Below are 19,159 nucleotides of genomic sequence, written 5' to 3'. Positions count from 1 at the left end.
CAATGAATCAGCTCTTTGCATCAGGAGGCCAAAGTATCAGAGCCTCAGTGTCTGCATCAGTTCTTCCAGTGAATATTCAGGGTTGATTTCCTTTAGGATTGACTGGTTTGAGCTCCTTGCTGACCAAGGGACTCTTAAGAGTCTTCTCCAACACCATAATTCGAAAGCATCAATTCTTCAGTGCTCAGCCTTCATTATGGTCCAACTCTCACATCTGTACATGATTACCGGAAAGACTATACAGTGAAGTGACGTCACTCAGTCATGTCCAACTCTTTGTGACCCCATGGACTGTAGCCTACAAGGCTCCTCCGTCCATGGGATTTTCCAGCCAAGAATACTGGATTGAGTTGCCATTTCCTTCTCCAGTAGAACTTCCTGAACCAGGGATTGAACCCAGGTCTCCCACATTGTAGGCAGACACTTTACCGTCTGAGCCACCAAGGACGTCTCTGGTCTCTATAGCTCTGAACTATTTGGACATTTGTTGGCAAAGTGATGTCTCTGCTTTTCAATATGCTGTCCAGGTGTGTCATAGCTTTTCTGCCAAGGAGCAAGAATCTTTTATGGCTGCAGTCACCATGCGCAGTGATTTTGGAACCCAAGAAGAGAAAATTTGTCACTGCTTCCACTTTTTTCCCATCTATTTGCCATGAGGTGATGGGACGGGATACCATGCTCTTAGTTTTCTGAATGTTGACTCTTAAGCAGCTTTTTCACTCTCCTATTTCACCCTCAGCAAGAAGCTCTTTAGTTCCTCTTCTCTTTCTGGTATTAGAGTGGTATCATATATGTATCTAAGGTTGTTGATATTTCTCCCAGCAATCTTGATTTCAGTTTGTGAGTCATCCAGCGCAGCATTTTGCATGATGTACTCTTCATAGAGGGCTTCCCAGGTGGCATTAGCGGTGGAGAATCTGCCTGCCAATGGAGGAGACATAGAAGATGCCAGTTCAATTCTCGGGTTGGGAAGATCCCTTGGAGGAGGGTATGGCAATCTACTCCAGTATTCTTCCCTGGAGAATCCCATGGACAAAGGAGCCTGGTGGGCTACAGTCCATACAGATGCAAAGAACTGGACATGACTGAAGCAATTTGGCACACACACACTCTGCATAGAAGATAAATAAGCATGGTGACAATATACAGACTTGACATACTCCTTTCCCAATTTTGAACCAGTCCATTGTTCCATGTCCAGTTCTAACTGTTGTTCCTTGTCCTGCATACAGGTTTCTCAGGAGGCAGGTAAGTTGTTCTGGGGAAATGCTGCTTACTCTCTTATTACTACTGCACACTTCATAACCTGTTAATTAGCACTTAATTTTCCCTTTGCCTAGGGAATAATGATTCCTTCACCTAATACAACAAAGGGCTACCTTAACAATCAATTTTTTTTAATTAGCTAATGATCCATAGACAATATCCATCCCCCTATGAGTGCCTTACAGATTCCATCAGAACATAATAACCACTATAATTTTTCAAGCTTTGCTAGTTAACTTTAATGCTAACATAAATGCAAGATAGTCACCTATATTAATTTAGGAACAATAAAGCTTTGAACATTTTGACCTTTGGTATGAAAATTTTAATCATAACTGTTTTAAACTTGCATACTAAGTGATTAGGATGTGATTTAAAATATTTAACATGAAATAGCAAAAATGAAAGTTAAAGTTGCTCAGTTGTGTCTGACTCTTTGGGACCCATGGACTGGAATTCTCCAGACCAGAATACTGGAGTGGGTAGCCTTTCCCTTACTCCAGGGGATCTTCCCAACCCAGGGATCGAACCCAGGTCTCCAGCATTGCAGGAGGATTCTTTACCAGCTGAGCCACAAGGGAAGCCCATGAATACTAGAGCGGGTAACCTATCCCTTCATCAGCAGATCTTCCCAACCCAGGAGTCGAACAGGAGTCTCCTGCATCGCAGGTGGATTCTTTACCAACTGAGCTATCAGGGAACTAATTCCTGTCAGTAACAGTGAAAGTTGTTCCTTTGTGTCCGACTCTTTGCCACCCCATGGACTGTATAGTCCATGGAATTCTGCAAGCTAGAATACTAGAGTGGGTAGCCTTTCCCTTCTCCAGGGGATCTTCCCAGCCCAGGGATCGAACCCAGGTCTCCCACATTGCAGGTGGATTCTTCACCTATCAAGTAGATGTTAAAGATACAAAGTACAAACAATGGAAACTAAAGTTTCATTTTTATATTCTTTAAATTTCTAGAGAGATATTTGGAGCCATGTAACCATTTTCCTGTGGTAAAGGAAGTAATTACAAAAGGTGTTAGTTTACCTCTTAAATCACATCTAAACATCGACTACGGTTTTCAAAGACAGATTCTAATTTGGAAATAAAACTTTCTATCAAGATTTTTTCTCTTTCTATTTATAGATCAGAACATGCAGCAGTATTAAGGATTAGTTTATTTTTTACAGAATTATATAATTTCATAATGGAATGGATTAATAAGGTATGTTCTCTATCATTGGATAGAATGTACATTACAAAAGACAACTCTTTTCTAGTTTCTGAGCCTAAAAACAAGTTACACGTCATTCAAATAAACATTTTAAATGGAAATTTACAAAATCTGGATTGTGATTCTGAGGATAATGAAAAATAAAATTCTAGACATTCTAGGTGATAAAAAGGAATTTATATTATACAATCACATATAACCTGTGGTGGTATGCATATTACCATATATTAATTGATTTTGTACACAGTCACAGAATGTCAAAGAAGCAAATAATACACAGTGAAGAAAAGGAAGTCAAAGTACTTTTCAGGATTGATAAAGGTACAAAAGAGATTACTGTTCAAATTTTCAAAATAAGATTTTAATAAAAAATACAATAAACTTTCAAAAAATGTTGGTCAAAATAATTTAGCTAAGTCAAATAGCAAAATAACTGTTGAGGAAGTTAAAGAATTCACACCAAACCCTTAGACATAAAATTCTGAAAAGACAAGAAAATAGAAATCTTGATTAGGTGATCTGACCAAATAATTCCCAAATTTTATTTGTGGTTTATGGTTATCCAGCGAAAGGTTCAAAGAAATCATCCATTTGACAAAAATTACTAGGACAGCCTAAGATTTAATGCTTATTATATAAGTAAAAGCAGAAGAAAACAAACCAGATTTGGTTAAAATCAGATATGAAGTAATCAAATAAAATGAAAATGAGGCAACTAAGCAATTGCATATAGGGAAATTTTAAGGAGTAAAATTTTTAAGTAGTGAGTGGAAAGATGCAGGCATAAACCCATCAGCAATAATGTGTTCCTCTGATCCTGGTGCTATTCACTTTTCAGTGATGCTATAACTGTTATAACAATCCTGCATTTATGACAGCATTCATCTATTCAGTCCCTGAAGACAGTGAACTTCAAAGCAGTGTTTTCCTTTTTTTTTTTTTTGCATTTACTAATGACATATTTAGTTTTATAGGCACTAGTCACAGATCAAACCTTTTTTATGTCTCACTGTGGTGTGTAATTTTTTTTTTTAATAACTGTATGCTTAAAATAATTAGTACTGCTGGATATAATCACTAATTTCCTAAAACTGCAAAAGGCAACTTAATATTTCTGCATAGCAGCTGTAATACACAATATTGCACAGAACTAAATTATTACAAACAGTGCCAGCAGTTTTCTATACACAGTACTTAAGATAATTATAAAAAATCATCTTCATTACTGCTTGCTAGCATTTTTTTAACAGTTTAATTTGGATAGGTTACAAAATACATTCAAATCACACAGATATAATTACTGTAAACCCAAGAAGCTATAAAATGTTCCCAACCAAATCCCTTTGACCCTGTTAATGTCTGTTCCTTGTTAATCTAAGGCAAACATTGTTTGTAGTGTGCATTTGTTATAGAATATAAAAAAAGGGGGGGGGAGGAAATCCCTTAACAGTTGTTATTGATTCCAGCATTTACCGACTGAGAGTTAAGTGCTGTTTACAAAACAGAACAGATGCAGATGCTGACAAAAAGGTAAACAATTGTTGCATGGCTTCCTGCCAGATTCTGAACCGATATATTAAACTCCAAGTGAAGCACATTTCCCCTATGGATTGCACTTATTGCCACTTCATTTCCTATGTGCTCTGACTCTCTATTGCCGTGCCTGGCACTAAGCTATTTCCAGTTCTTTGCTGACCCCTGAGGCCTGGTGCTACCACACACAGCCATTAGAGAAGGGAATTGCATGTGTCTGACACGGCCTGAAACCAATTATTTGATATTTTCTTCAGAATGATGCCCAACTCTGTTGGGAATGAGCAATCATGGAATAATTTACCTCCTGATTTAATTTTTTCCTGCACAAATTAGTTGTAGACTGAGCTGGCTACACACAGATGCTTGTGACATAGCTCTGTCTTATCAAGATGATACTTGAAATGAAGCAGGGGGATCTGAATTGAATAGGTTGGGGAATCCTGCTTTAAAGAGGCATTGACAAGTTTATCAGATATACTGATCACATGTACTCTCTGTTGATTGAAAATGACAGAACCTTAAAGAACTATCAGAACAGCAGGAAAAAAAAAACCACAAGGATGCAAACCTTATCAGTGTATTTAATGTTTTTAAACCTCCCTCTAATCTCTGGTTTCCTTTTCGTGCCTCAGAAAACTTGGCACATGATTAAAATTTAACAAAAACTGAAAAACAAACTCACATTGGTGCATAACTGAGTGATCGTCACCAAATTTAGTATTTAGTAATACTGTTTTTAAATATAATCATAAATGTCAAGAAAGTATGCATTTTTTTGTAACCCAAATCCCTATGAGTGCCTTTCATAGAAATAAAAAGGATTTATATTTTGTTGTCTATATGTCACAGAAACAATGCAAAACATGAGATTATTACTTATCAATAAACATAGAGCTTGTATAAATTTGCATATGCTTAATCTAAATAATGGGATAGCCAACTGTTCAAGCGCTATAAAGACAATACAAGTCTCTTTAGAAGGATTCAGTGAACATAAAGCCTCAACAAAATCTGTGCAGCAATATCTTGTCTATAAAGTTGAACAAGGATTTTTCTCATTTTAACATATAGAGTCCATATTAGATCTTAGCTATTAAATCTTCTAGGGGCTATAATTGCTACCTCTTCCCACTTCTCCTTAGGTTCAGGCTCTACTAACAAGACCCATATACCAATAACCATTAACTTTGACTTTTGTAACCATGACTAACAAAAATTACAAGAAAAATATCCATTTAAAAGTACACACTTGTCAAATAGCTGAAGGATTACTATTTTATTGTGCTACTAAAAGAACATTAACAATGATGATAAATAATTTTAGTACAGTTTGGAAAAAAGACATAGGAGGACACTATAAAACATTGTTACAACATAACTTTCTCTCATAATGATCATCATAAAATTTGGAGGCTATTTCTCTTCGTTTCAGGATAGATAATTTTGCAAACCTGGTTGTCCACTCCAACAACTACTTTTTGCTAATAGAAATGCTAATACTGAATTGTAAATTTAAGATAATTTCTACTTTGGAGGACAAACAATGACAGATATTCTAAAATCAGTTCAGCATGACCATGTCATAGAAATTTAAAATATCAAAACTTCAAATTATTTGGATTTTCATATATCACTGGCATCATAATTCCAAGGGTCTTTTCAGATTCTTATCTCTCACCATCACTTTACCTGCTAACTTGGTACTTCCTACAACTGTATTACAGAAGATTAAACTAGTAATAAGGTCAGCAACACTTTCCTAAGTAATAGACAAGGGTTTTCTGTTTTTACTCAGTGTTGAAAAGAAATCTCCAAAACAAATATTGATAGGTTTTGCTTTAGATTGAAGCAATCTAGTGCACTTCATGGTGATTTTTAGATCTCCATTTAAATAGCCCAACCATCAAACCGCTTATGAATAGTCTGATAAAACTAAAAGTAAACTGAAAATATATGTATTAAACAAAAGAACAGATAATCGATTTTAAGAATGACAGAGGTGAAAGCCTTTCTGATTGGAAATCCATTGCAACTCTTAAATATTTTACCCGAAGCTAAGGATTATTTTCTCCTTTCCAAATATGAGGGAGGGATTGGTCTAATTCTCAAAGCTACAGCAGTTTCTCTTGTATACATCCCAGTGCAGATAGATCTGTCCATACTCAGACAAGGCCAGTTTAGACAAAGAATTTTTTTAGTGCCAGGTGTAGAAGATTCAGATTTCCCCTCACTTAAAATCAATAAAGGTGGAGGCGTTAAATGACAGCTACTTTGAGGCAGAAGATATTTGACTTCATAGATGTGATGCTGACGGTCACAGATTTTCATACGTACATGTAAATAACAATGTTGAAAACGTTATAACATAACATATATCTGCCACGGTGATTTTCCTAATGAAGAATGTTGAGGTGTAGTTACAGTCTGTTACAGTTTTCAGTCTTCTGTTAGAAAGAGTACATCTTTAAAGGGATCTTACCAATGCCTTTTGACTTATTAAACATTTCTTCTTGAAAGTTTATGAAAAAAACACACACAGAAGTCACTCAGCGACCCCATGGAGTGTAGCCCCCCAGGCTCCTCGGTCCATGGGATTTTCCAGGCATGAATACTGGAGTGGGTTGCCGTTTCCTTCTCCAGGGGATCGAACCTGGGTCTCCCGCATTGTAGGCAGACGCTTTACCGTCTGAGCCACCAGGGAAGCCGCTATTAATAACTGATTAATAGTACAGTAACCAGAAGGCACATATTACATTTTCTGAGAACCCGAGGAAAAAATATGTTAGTTAAACAACATTCAAGGTTATACTAGTCCACTGGAAATATCTATATGTTAAACAAGAATTCCAGGATTCATGACCTATAAAACTATAAACCTGTAAACATTTTTACCTAAAACAACAAAGCTCAGCATTCACATTTATCATTGTGTTTATATATCAAGACATAGAATGACATAAATAATGTTAGCAGGGGAAAGGAGAAAAGTTTTAGACAGGGTGTATTAGTTGCTTATCAACTCACTTTCTACAGAACTTGAATTTCTAGCTTGCAACCACCTCCATGTGTATTACTCATCCACATATTTTGCTCAGTATAGAAGAGCTGCAAAATAAATGTTTACTTTTAGAATAATCTTATTCTGAACTTTTTTCCAATAATTTGTTTACACTTATTTTCACTCTTCTCTTAATATGTCATACATTTTTAACTAGATAATTTCTTTTTCCAAGGTAAAAAATAACAGTTTTAAAAATCTCTTCTGAATTTTTAAAAATGTTATTGAATGGTTAATAAGGAATATAAATCTCAAGTTGGCCTATGACTCCTCATGTATGGTAGTTTAATCACTAAGCTGTGTCCGACTCTTGTGATCCCACGGACTGCCGCCTGCCAGGCTCCTCTGTCCATGGGATTTCCCAGGCAAGAATACTGGAGTGGATTGCAATTTCCTTCTCCAGGGGGTCTTCCCCACCAAAGGTCGATCCCACATCTCCTGCATTGCAGGCGGGTTCTTTACCACTGAGCCACCAGGGAAGCCTTCATGAGAAACTACTAAGTCATTTCTATCTACCATCTTTAGTAACTGAATGTCATACAGAATATGACTAATAAAGTATTCTTTCCACCTTTATGAAGAACACATGAGAGGAAGTCGGTAATTGCTAATTGTTGCTACATGGGAGCAAAAATATTACCAAAGCCAAACCGCATCCACTTTCTCTCTTACAGAATATACTTTCCATTTTTGTTGCTTTAATGTCTTTAAAACAAAATTCAGAAGTCTCTGAAGATTTAATGTGAAATAATGGGGTCAGAAAACTAGTCACATATTTAGCAGAAAAACATTTTAGGTAAATAAAGATACGTGTACATATGCAAAAATACCATGTACCTACCCAAGCACATAACAAACACCCTCCCCTTATGCACATACACATACAGTCCTTTTTCTCATAGTTTTTAATCAAATAAACAATTTTCACAGATGATAAAACCATTAGTGGGAAGAATTTTAAAACACCAACTCCTTAGGGGAAAAATTCCAGTGTTCAAATAACACTAGAATAATGAATTCTATTTGCTTATTTTCTTATCAGGTGGCTAGTGGTAAAGAACTCACCTGCTGACGCAGGAGACATAAGAGATACGGGTTCGATCCTTGGATTGGGAAGATTCACCTGGAGGAGGGCAAGGCAACCCACTCCAGTATTCTTGCCTGGAGAATCCCATGGACAGAGGAGCCTGGAGGGCTACAGTCCATAAGGTCACTCAGAGTCGGACATGACTGAAGTGATTTAGCACGCACACACGCATTTTTTCAATGAGGTATGGAGGTATAGTGGGAAGATACTTCTAACCTTAGTTTCATCTCCACCTTGATTTGCTAACCAGCCGAAACGCTGTAGTTTTTTTTCCACCAATGAAATAACAACTGGAGTTGCTGCACTGCTTAATTTCAGATTGGTGATCGAGCAAAGGAAGGTTAAAAAAAAAAACCAATGTGGAAGCATCTGGCAAACATACTGCTAATCTTTAGGTTTATTATTAATTAATGATAAAAAGGATCTTAAACCTGGCATAATTGCTTCAACTATTTCAGTAACAATTACTTTTTAGGTTAACTCTGGTAAAACCTTAAAGGTAAGTAGATTACCTACTTCTCTATGAATAAAATGAGAGCCTCTTCTACATACTTTTTTATATTAAGGAAAAAATTAACATCATTATTTTCCTTTTCATGTGTTAATATGGAAGCTGGATTTTTTTTTTCTTTCCAAATCTTCCAGAGAAGACAATCCAGTGATGTAACCTTGCACTTACTATAATAGCTGCTTTCAAAATTCAAGTTTGTTTAATTTCATATGCAAAGAATCAATATGTATGTTGCAATTCCAGTAAGTCCAACACAAAAATCAGGATCTGTGGCTCATGGGAATTACTCCTCAAATTATAAAATGGTTCTGATCTTGCAACTGAATTCATTCAGAAAGAGTATTTGAGAGAATACTTTTGGTCATAATTCAGCAATGTATTTGAATTACAGTCCAGATACATTCCAGCAGTGGGCCTTTGGGAAAGCTATTCAGCTTATCCAACTTCAGTTTCTGTTACTATAAGGAAGGGATAATATCCAGATTTTCAGACATGTTATAAAAATCAAATGGCATGTCAATGCATAAAGTACTTAGCAAGGTGCACAGCAAATTAAAACGATCTAAAAAAGAGTATCTATTATGTAGCTCCACTCCAGTACTCTTGCCTGGAAACTCCCATGGATGGAGGAGCCTGGTAGGCTGCAGTCCATGGGGTCGCTAAGAGTCGAACACGACTGAGCAACTTCACTTTCACTTTCCACTTTCATACATTGGAGAAGAAAATGGCAACCCACTCCAGTGTTCTTGCCTGGAGAATCCCAAGGACGGAGGAGCCTGGTAGGCTGCCGTCTATGGCATCGCACAGAGTTGGACACAACTGAAGCGACTTAGCAGCAGCAGCAGCAGCATTATGTAGCTGACTTTATATATTTGTAAATAGATAACAAGGAAAATTTGGAGGGGCCTCCAAAATCACTGCAGATGGTGACTGCAGCCATGAAATTAAAAGACACTTGCTCTTTGGAAGAAAAGCTAAGACCAACTTAGACAGCATATTCAAAAGCAAAGACATTACTTTGCCAACAAAGGTTCACCTAGTGAAGGCTATGGTTTTTCCTGTGGTCATGTATGGATGTGAGAGTTGGACTGTGAAGAAGGCTGAGCGCTGAAGAATTGATGCTTTGAACTGTGGTGTTGGAGAAGACTCTTGAGAGTCCCTTGGACTGCAAGGAGATCCAACCAGTCCATTCTGAAGGAGATCAGCCCTGGGATTTCTTTGGAAGGAATGATGCTAAAGCTGAAACTCCAGTACTTTGGCCACCTCATGCGAAGAGTTGACTCATTGGAAAAGACTCTGATGCTGGGAGGGATTGGGGGCAGGAGGAAAAGGGGACAACAGAGGATGAGATGGCTGGATGGCATCACCAACTTGATGGACGTGAGTTTGAGTGAACTCCGGGAGATGGTGTTGGACAGGGAGGCCTGGCGTGCTGCGATTCATGGAGTCGCAAAGAGTTGGACACGACTGAGTGACTGAACTGAACTGAACTGAACTGAAAACTCAAGAATCAGAATGGCCGGGAATGAGTTTTAACACAGAAAACACTTTCTTAAATGGCATAAAAAAAGTTGTCCCCTTATATAAAGGACAAAATGAAACTAAATAGCTCTAGCTTTCACCCTCACCTTGATGGATCACCCTGTATACTTTTACTATAGAGAGACAGATGGTACAGAAAGGAATTAGGTTGCATGGAAAATATCCTCCTGGCTCATACAAAGGGAAGACAAGCCCACTATCTCCACTGATGGCATGGATGCATGAGCACATTCTAGAAGTCTCAAGAAGGCATTGAACATGCCATGTAACTGAACTGGCAGGAAGGAAGGCTTTAGGATCAATTATGCCAAAACCCAAATCACTTTTGACTTTCTTCACAAGCTGAGAAAGAATACTAAAATTATTTACACAAGTTTAATTTGTATACAACTGTTTCATTATTACATAGATTGTCAAATTCTTAATCACAGACTCTTAAGACAATATCACTCACCCTTCCATGCTTTATAGGCCTAATTCTGAGGCTTTTTGTATGTACAGAGGCGTTTGTATGGATACAGAAACACTTTTTTAGAAAAAAGTATTTAGTCCATGCATACTGTCTACAACATTGCAGAAACAAGCTGGTTCTTCCCTAGGAAAAAAACCCAGTCACTATTAAATCCCTGCTTTAAATACACGCCAGAGAAAAGGCATATCAATTTCTTTTCAATCAATAATACAGTATAATATTGTATTTCCATTTCTTGCCTGTGATCTTAATTTTCAATGATCTGACTTAAAAAGCTACAATGACCAAAAAATTGAAATGAAAACTAAAACAAAACAAGAACAGTTAGTTGTGGGATCAAAGGGGAAGCCCCAAAAAGAATTTCTAGGAATAGCTTCGGATGTCAGCTGGAAGAAGAGACTCTACTTCCTGTTTTTGCTTAATCACTTACTCCCCTCTTCACCCTTCCAACCTCATCAAAAATGCAATTGCAGGAAGTGAGAAGTTTCCACATTGTTATCTTCCAAGTTTTGCTGGGGGAAAAAAGTCACACAGATAAAAATCTAAAGGATGTTTTCATATGTGTTACAGTTGCATACAAGCCACACACTCAGCCCGCTAATACAGCTGTACTGTCAGTCAGTAGAGAAAATAATTATGACAGTTTCCAAGGACAAATCGTAGGTATAAAGTCTGGTTGTAGAATAACTTCCAAGTCACAAAGTCAGAATAAGTTTAGAGTTAAAGCTTAGATATATTATCTAATATAACCCTTTCCTTTTATCGTTTATCAATAGAACAATATGAAGAGGTAAAATGACTTATCTAAGGTTGCATAAACAAGGGGGTGAGAGCTTCAGACAAGCACACTTGACTCTGATAACTGTACTCTTCCCCTTTTGAGAGCAAGTACTTATAAACAAAGAAGGTACCAGTATTTCATTAAAGAATAGCAAGTATGATAAAACAGTGGGTAAAAAACAAAGCTAATCAACAATACCATTTATTAGTATTTTCAAAAATGTTACAACAAAAACCCCTGAAATTGTATTATTATTTTAAAGGAATTTGTGATAACTAATAAAGATATAACTTTCTCTTAAGAATTTTTTTTTCCCCATTACTGTTTTGTATTATTTGAAATTCCAGCATCTACTAATGTGGGGTTAGAAAACAAGCATAGTTGACATCAGAGATCTAATGCAGATCTTCCCCTCTGTCTCATGAACACAGCAGGGTCAAGAGATGTGTTATCCTTCTAGGAGATTTGGTCTCTTCTGCATTTGGAGAAGGCAAGGGCACCCCACTCCAGTGCTCTTGCCTGGAAAATCCCATGGATGGAGGAGCCTGGGAGGCTGCAGTCCATGGGGTCGCTAAGAGTCGGACACGACTGAGTGACTTCACTTTCACTTGTCACTTTCATGCATTGGAGAAGGAAATGGCAACCCACTCCAGTGTTCTTGCCTGGAGAATCCCAGGGACGGGGGAGCCTGGTGGGCTGCCGTCTATGGGGTCGCACAGAGTCAGACATAACTGAAGCGACTTAGCAGCAGCAGCAGCAGCAGCAATACCATACAGATGCTTCTTTTGTCCACACTTTGCATACTGCCCTCAGTATACTTCTAAATTTCCTTGACAGCATCACTCGGCCATCACTAAGTCGATCACTCAGCTACTTGAGGAGTACGAGAGAAATTAGGGTGGTTTTGACTGACCTAGTTGATCACAACCTTTCCAGTTGTGAACTGTGCCTTCCTAGTCAATATTCTACTTTTATCTTGACTTGAGGGTCTTCTTTACTCTAAAGGATCTTTTCATCCCTAGAGGGATTCGGTTTCCCCTACTCCCCAATCTTCCTTAAACAAAATATAAAGAAAAAAATAAAAAATAAAAAAATATATATAAAAAGGAATTGGGAAATGGGAGGGGTAGAGGCCACTAAGTTTCAACCTCTCATCCACTGCAGATCTTTAGAAACCTTCAAAACACTCAAAGGCATGTATCATATACTCTTAAGTCTTTCCCTTTCAAGTTAACAATCAGCTCAAGGAAAATTCAATGTAAGATAGACAGGGGATCATGACATTTATACTGTGATTGAAGTTTTCTAACTACATTCTTACATATTAAAACACAGTGAATTTATCTAACTAAACTTTACTACACATAAACAATCCTCTCTTTTTCAAGCACTGAGAAAAGAGGCAATATCTTTTCTTAAATCCAAAGAAAATACAATTTTAAAAGTAATTCAATGATTTAATCACTTAAAATTGTGATTATCTAGGGACTTCCCTGGTGTTCCAATGGTTAAGATCCTGTGCTTATCCCTGGTCTAGGAACTAAGATCCCACATGCTGTGCAGCATAGCCAAAAAGTAAAACAAAAATGAATATGTAAAATCAAATCCCAATTAAAAAAAGAGTGTCTGCAAAAATAATATTATTTTTTCCTAAGATAGATTACCAAACCACCAAGAGTCTGCAATGTTTACATTATGACATTATTTCATCATTTTCTTCAAATAAAAAAACATAAAAATAGACTCACAGACCAATGGAACAGAATTGAGAACCCAGAAATAAACTCTTGCATATATGGTCAACCAGTATTTGACAAGGGAACCAAGAATACTCATTGGGTAAGGGATTAAATAAATGGTGTTGGGAAAAGTAGATAAAACATGCAAAAGAATGAAACTGTACCTTATCTTACAACACGTACAAAAATTAACTCAAAATGGATTAAACTTAAACCTAAGATCTAGAACCGTAAAACTCCTAGATAGTGAAAAAGTTCCCTAATGTTGGTCTCGGCAATGATTTCTTGGATATAATACCAAAAGCAAAAATTAATAAGTGGGACTACATCAAACTGGGATTCCCTGGTGGCTCAGACAGTAAAGAGTCTGCCTGCAATGAGGGAGACTCGAGTTCGATCCCCAGGTCGGGAAGATTCCCCTGGAGAAGGAAATGGCAACCCACTCCAGTACTCTTTACTAGAAAATTCCATGGATGGAAGGAGCCTGGTGGGCTACAGTCCATGGGGTCGCAAAGAGTCAGACACGACTGAGCGACTTCACTTTCACTTTCACATCAAACTGGAAAGCTAATACACAGCAAAAGAAACTATCCACCAAAAAAAAAAATCTTTGATAGGGAGAAAATACTTGCAAACCATATACTTAGTAAGAAATCAATATCCAAAATACTTAAAGGACTCATACAATGTCGTGAGTTGTATGACATTTTTCCAAAGAAGACATACAGATAGCCAACAGGTACATGAAAAGATACTCAAGATCACTAGTCATCAGAGAAATCCAAACCAAAACCACAAAGAGATATCACCTTACACTTTGCTATCATCAAAAAGGCAACAGATAACAAGCATTGGTGATGATGTAGAGAAAAGGGAACCCATGTGTACTGTTGGTAGGAATATAAATTGGTACTACAGACACTGTAGCAAATGGTAAGGTTCCACAAAAAAGTTGAAAAATAGAAAATCCTTCTGGATATATATCTAAAGGAAATGAAAATAAGATATCAAAGAGATATGTGCACTTCCATATTTATTGCAGCATTAATCACAATAGCCATACTAAGTGTCCATTTATGAATGAATGTGCTTAGCTGCTCAGTCATGCCCAATTCTTTGTGACCCCATGAACTGGAGCCCGCCAGGATCTTCTGTCCATAGAATTTTCCGGCAAGAATAGTAGACTGGGTTGCCATTTCGTACTCCATATGAATGAATGGATAAAGAACATGTGAGCTTGAAATACATACAATGGAATACTACTCGGTCACGAGAAAGAAGAAAATCCTGCAATTTGCAACAACATGGATGGTCCTTGAAGGCATTAGGCTAAGTGAAATAAGTCACATGGTCAAAGAAAGGCAGATACATGCGGTAATACTTATAATGTGAAATCTAAAAAAACAGAACTCAAAGAAACAGAATATAAGGTGGTTACCAGGGGATGGTGGATAGAGAAGATACTGGTCAAAGGGTACAAATTTCCAGTTAGAAGCTTTAGAATTTCTGGGGGTCTAATGTACAGCATTGCAATTATAGAAATTATAATGCATTACATACTTGAAAATTGCTAAGAAAGCAAATCCTAAGTGTTCTCACCATACAAAAGTAATGGTAATTATGTGGACATTACTGTGGCAATCGTTTTGAAATATTAAGGGTACAAATCAACACACTGGACATCTTAAAGTTACAAAATGCTGTATGTCAATTATATCTCAATAAGGCTGGGGGGGAAAAAGGACTAGTGTATATACAAGGTCTGCTTAAGATACCTCTTTGAATGAGAAGAGTGTGGGATAGTTTAGAGGAAAGTAAAACAATGACAACACTAAAGTAGATCTGAGCATACAGAGCATTCACAACAGTGTTCTTAATGGAATGAGCTAGATCCGTCCTGTTCTTTTAGGTAATAGAGCATAATCATAGAGTCAGGACACCACACTCAGACAGACTATCCTGGCTTCCTTGCAACCTTGACCAAAGTTACTTAATATCTCTATGCCTTAGTTTTCTCACTATACAATAGAGATAAATAATGTTACCTACCTTGCTGGGTGGTTAGAATGAAATAACATGTTGCAGTGTCTGACCCGATAAATGTGGAGCTATTGTTACTTAAGAGAATGTCTAGGGTTTCAGGCAAAATATCAAAGACTTGGTGAATAAACACACAGACATATACAAAAGATAATACATAACCCATTCAAACCAATCTAGATTCTATTCACATAGGAATATAAATTATTATAGATTTCAAATTATAAGTATTTATAAATGATTATTTTGCTAGTCTCAAACTGTATTTCTTTAATAAATAAAAATTTGGTCATTGGGCTAAATATTAATGGAAACTATGACTGCTTTCTGTTACAGCCTTAGCAGCAGTTAACTCATTTAGTTTTCTTCCCTTTACCATGTCTAACTTGCTGCTGCTAAGTCGCTTCAGTCGTGTCCAACTCTGTGCAACCCCATAGACGGCAGCCCACCAGGCTCCCCTGTCCCTGGGATTCTCCAGGCAAGAACACTGGAGTGGGTTGCCATTTCCTTCTCTAATGCATGAAAGTGAAAAGTGAAAGGAAGTCACTCAGTCGTGTCCGATTCTTTGAGACCCCATGGACTGCAGCCCACCGGGCTCTTCCGCCCATGGGATTTTCCAGGCAAGAGTACTGGAGTGGGTTGCCATTGCCTTCTCCTTAGAAACCTTCAATACAGTAGCTGCTAAATGTCTTGCCTATGGCAGGTACTCAACAAAGCTGAACTGAACTGATTTTCAGGCAGCCCACTAGAACAGTGCTGTTTGAAATTTCTTTTACAGAGACAAAGCATTCAATTTTACACTTTAAAGCCCAATACCATGATGGTAAAGAACATGGGTCTTGAAGACATAAAGACCTACATGTGAATCCTGACTTGGTGCAAAGGACCAAAAGCAAGTTAATCTTTCTAAGCTTCTCTGTTTATGAAATTGGGATATTAAGGAAAGGGATGTGCTTATTACAGTGTCTGGCACAAGGAAAACATTCACTTAACACATGATTTATACCAAAGTTCAGATGCAGCAGCTTGGGAAAGTTCAGTGCATTTGGACTTTTGGAAAGGGCTTCAAATTTTGGTGTTAAAGCCAACACACATTGTTCTCTCTTATGAATGGAAAACACTTCACTACCAGCCCTAAAGACTCCATAGCAACTTACACATATTTTTAATCATATATAGGTCTTTTCTTCTGTTATAAACTAAACTGCATTTAACACATAAAACTTTCATATTGAAAGCACTTTACAAGTAACCAGAAATTTTTTGAGAGAACATAAAAATTATAGAAAATAAGTGTACTTGTAAAAATGCATTTAAAATTTATGTAATAATTAAAATGAAGATCTATTATGTTCCTAAATGAACTGACTTTGTATTCTGCTGTGACCTTAACTTGGGTGATGCATCTCTGTTCTGTGATGTGATAGTTTCCCAAAGAAAATAAATACTCTAAGAAAAAATATTAAATTATTTCAAAATTCATATATCATGTTCATATAATATATAATATATTCATATATCAGAGCAATTTGGTATCCTGGTATCTTATTAAGGAAGGTAGGTAAAATACAGTGAGCTATGGAAATTTTATGAAGTGATTATAAAGTAAAAAATAGCAAGTCACCAAATGATAATTCTTAAATAATTATTAATAAAAATACAGTTTAGGAATCTATTTAGAAATATATCTCAGCATTCTATGTAAAAGCATGAGTAATCATAATTTTCAAAATAATCATATTTTCAACCTTAATTTTTCTTCACTGGTAAGAAACTAAAATGACAAGAAAATGTATTATGACAGATTCTTCCTTTATCTTTTGATTAAAATTAAGAATCTTCAAATCCTCTTCCACTGTATATATTCTTATAGGAACAACATCAGAGGAACTTTTAAAATCAGCTATAGTCAATGCTAGCTTCTACAACCAATTATAATATAGAATTTTATAATCAGCATTTCATAATAGGTCTGTATTGCCATTGGCTGCATAAAATGTCAGAATTTTAAACTTTCATTTTAATTAATGAAAATGTCAAGAAATCTTCAACAATTCTCTTTACTTAAAGCTTCAGCCTTGGAAGATAAAATGAGTTAAATGTTTCATCCAGTAATTTATGTGATTAGAAAACTGAAAGTTTTACTGGTAATATTTCTGACTTACATTCCAATATCTTTAACAATTTAATGATAGGAAAGAAAACACTTCTATTACTATACTTAGAGAAAAAGAAAAGTGTAAAAGAAATGTGAAATGGATAATTTTACAACATTTATTTTCTGATTTATTTTCAAGTTTGCAATTAAGTTTAACCAAATAGAAAAGTTAGAAAAGTAAAGACTTTAAAAGGTTTAAGTTAAACCAAACAGAAATTTTAAAAAAATCACTAACCCAAAGCATGCACTGTTCCTCTATGCCTGCTGGAGCTCTTGCTTGTTTTAACCACACGGACAGCACTTTCTTTGAACTGCAGCTCACAAAAATTTTCAAGAAATTTTGCCATTTCTTCTGTAACAGTATCCAGGTAAGTTTCTTTAATGAATTTCACTGTTGAGGATGGAGCTAAAATTTCATGCAGTGTGTTAAAATCCTCTTTTATCATTGAGTATAACTTAAGCATTGTATCTTGGTATCTATCAGCCATTATGTCTAAATTTGATTCTCTGCTAAAAGAAGGAAAACAGTTCTGCAGAAGTTTGGTCAACAGTTTATTCTGTATGCTTTGGTACTTGCTTGTAACTTCTGATTCTGGATAAAGAAATAAGAGTTGCTGTATGCACTGATTTTTCAACAAAATTTTTTGCTGTGAATTGTTTATTTCATTGTGGCTTTGTAATTTGTTCACTAAGAAGCGTCGAAGATGTAGTCTTATATCATCCCACACAGACTTTACATCCACTGAGGAATGATCTTCAACAGAGTGAAGAGAAGTCCTAGAGAGGAAATGAAAAGATGCTCCACTTACAGTGGATGGGAATGAAACACTGCTCTGGCAGGAGAGGTCCCAAAGTAAATTCAACACCATTTCTTCTTGATTTTGTTCATTCTTCAACAAATCTCGCTAATAAAAGTAAATCATAATGTTAGAAATGTGATTATAAGAATAGAAGGAGAAAATGATTTCTACAGTTATACAGAATTTCATAATTCATTTCAATTCAAGAATCAATACTATAATTTAAAAAAAAAATTTTTTTGGCTTTGAAATTTAATCAGTTCATACATTTTAGAATATTAGCTTTGTGGTCTGTTAAGTTTTGTAAAGCCCAGATGATGAGCGAATTTTTCAATTAGATTTCTAAACACACAGTTTTTTCTTCATTGTTATCCATTCCTGATATAACCTGAGCTGTATGGAAGCATTAGCTTAAAAATTCTAAATAAAAATCTATAGTAAAATATCAACTGAAATGTACCCCTAAGACAAAATAAATTTAAGATGACACCCCTAATTAATACCTAGTAGATAATTTTCATGCCTGAATGAGTATACTTATTATTCTAAAACCCCAAATGAACATAGAGAATGGAGACCTTTAAACAAAGTATTATGCCTAGGGCTTACTAATAGCTGCCATCCTGAGAAATATAGTTTAATACATTGGAAGATTTTAACTTTCATTTAAATTTCTTTTTGAGTCACGTTAAGAAAGGTTTTACTTTGGAAATTAGACTGAGAATATTTCAGTTCTCTCCAAAGAAATAACTAACTCAAAATGAGAAAAAAGTACTCACAATTGTTCTTCAAAAGATATGAATTTTTTTTTTTTTTACACTTTCTGTGTTAACTGACAGAAACAACTATAGGTGTAATTAAGAATAGAAAAGGAACAAAAAAATTGCTTCCTTTTTGGACTTTGACTTAAATGCACAAATTCTCTTTACATGCTGACTCTCCTGATGT

General features: G+C 36.1%; 1 protein-coding gene across 3 annotated transcripts in view; it reads right to left on the bottom strand.

The window, feature by feature from the left end:
* Positions 1-19,159, bottom strand: part of KIAA0825 (KIAA0825 ortholog) — a 428,728-nt gene that overhangs the window by 324,927 nt on the left and 84,642 nt on the right. For all 3 annotated transcript variants that reach the window (XM_027545600.1, XM_027545602.1, XM_027545601.1), the window contains one exon: positions 17,647-18,316. In XM_027545600.1, the coding sequence (XP_027401401.1) occupies positions 17,647-18,316 (670 nt within the window). The remainder of the gene's footprint in view (positions 1-17,646; positions 18,317-19,159) is intronic.

Source organism: Bos indicus x Bos taurus, chromosome 7, assembly GCF_003369695.1.
Source record: "Bos indicus x Bos taurus breed Angus x Brahman F1 hybrid chromosome 7, Bos_hybrid_MaternalHap_v2.0, whole genome shotgun sequence".
NCBI lineage: Eukaryota > Metazoa > Chordata > Mammalia > Artiodactyla > Bovidae > Bos > Bos indicus x Bos taurus.
This window is presented reverse-complemented; position numbering and strand designations above follow the sequence as displayed.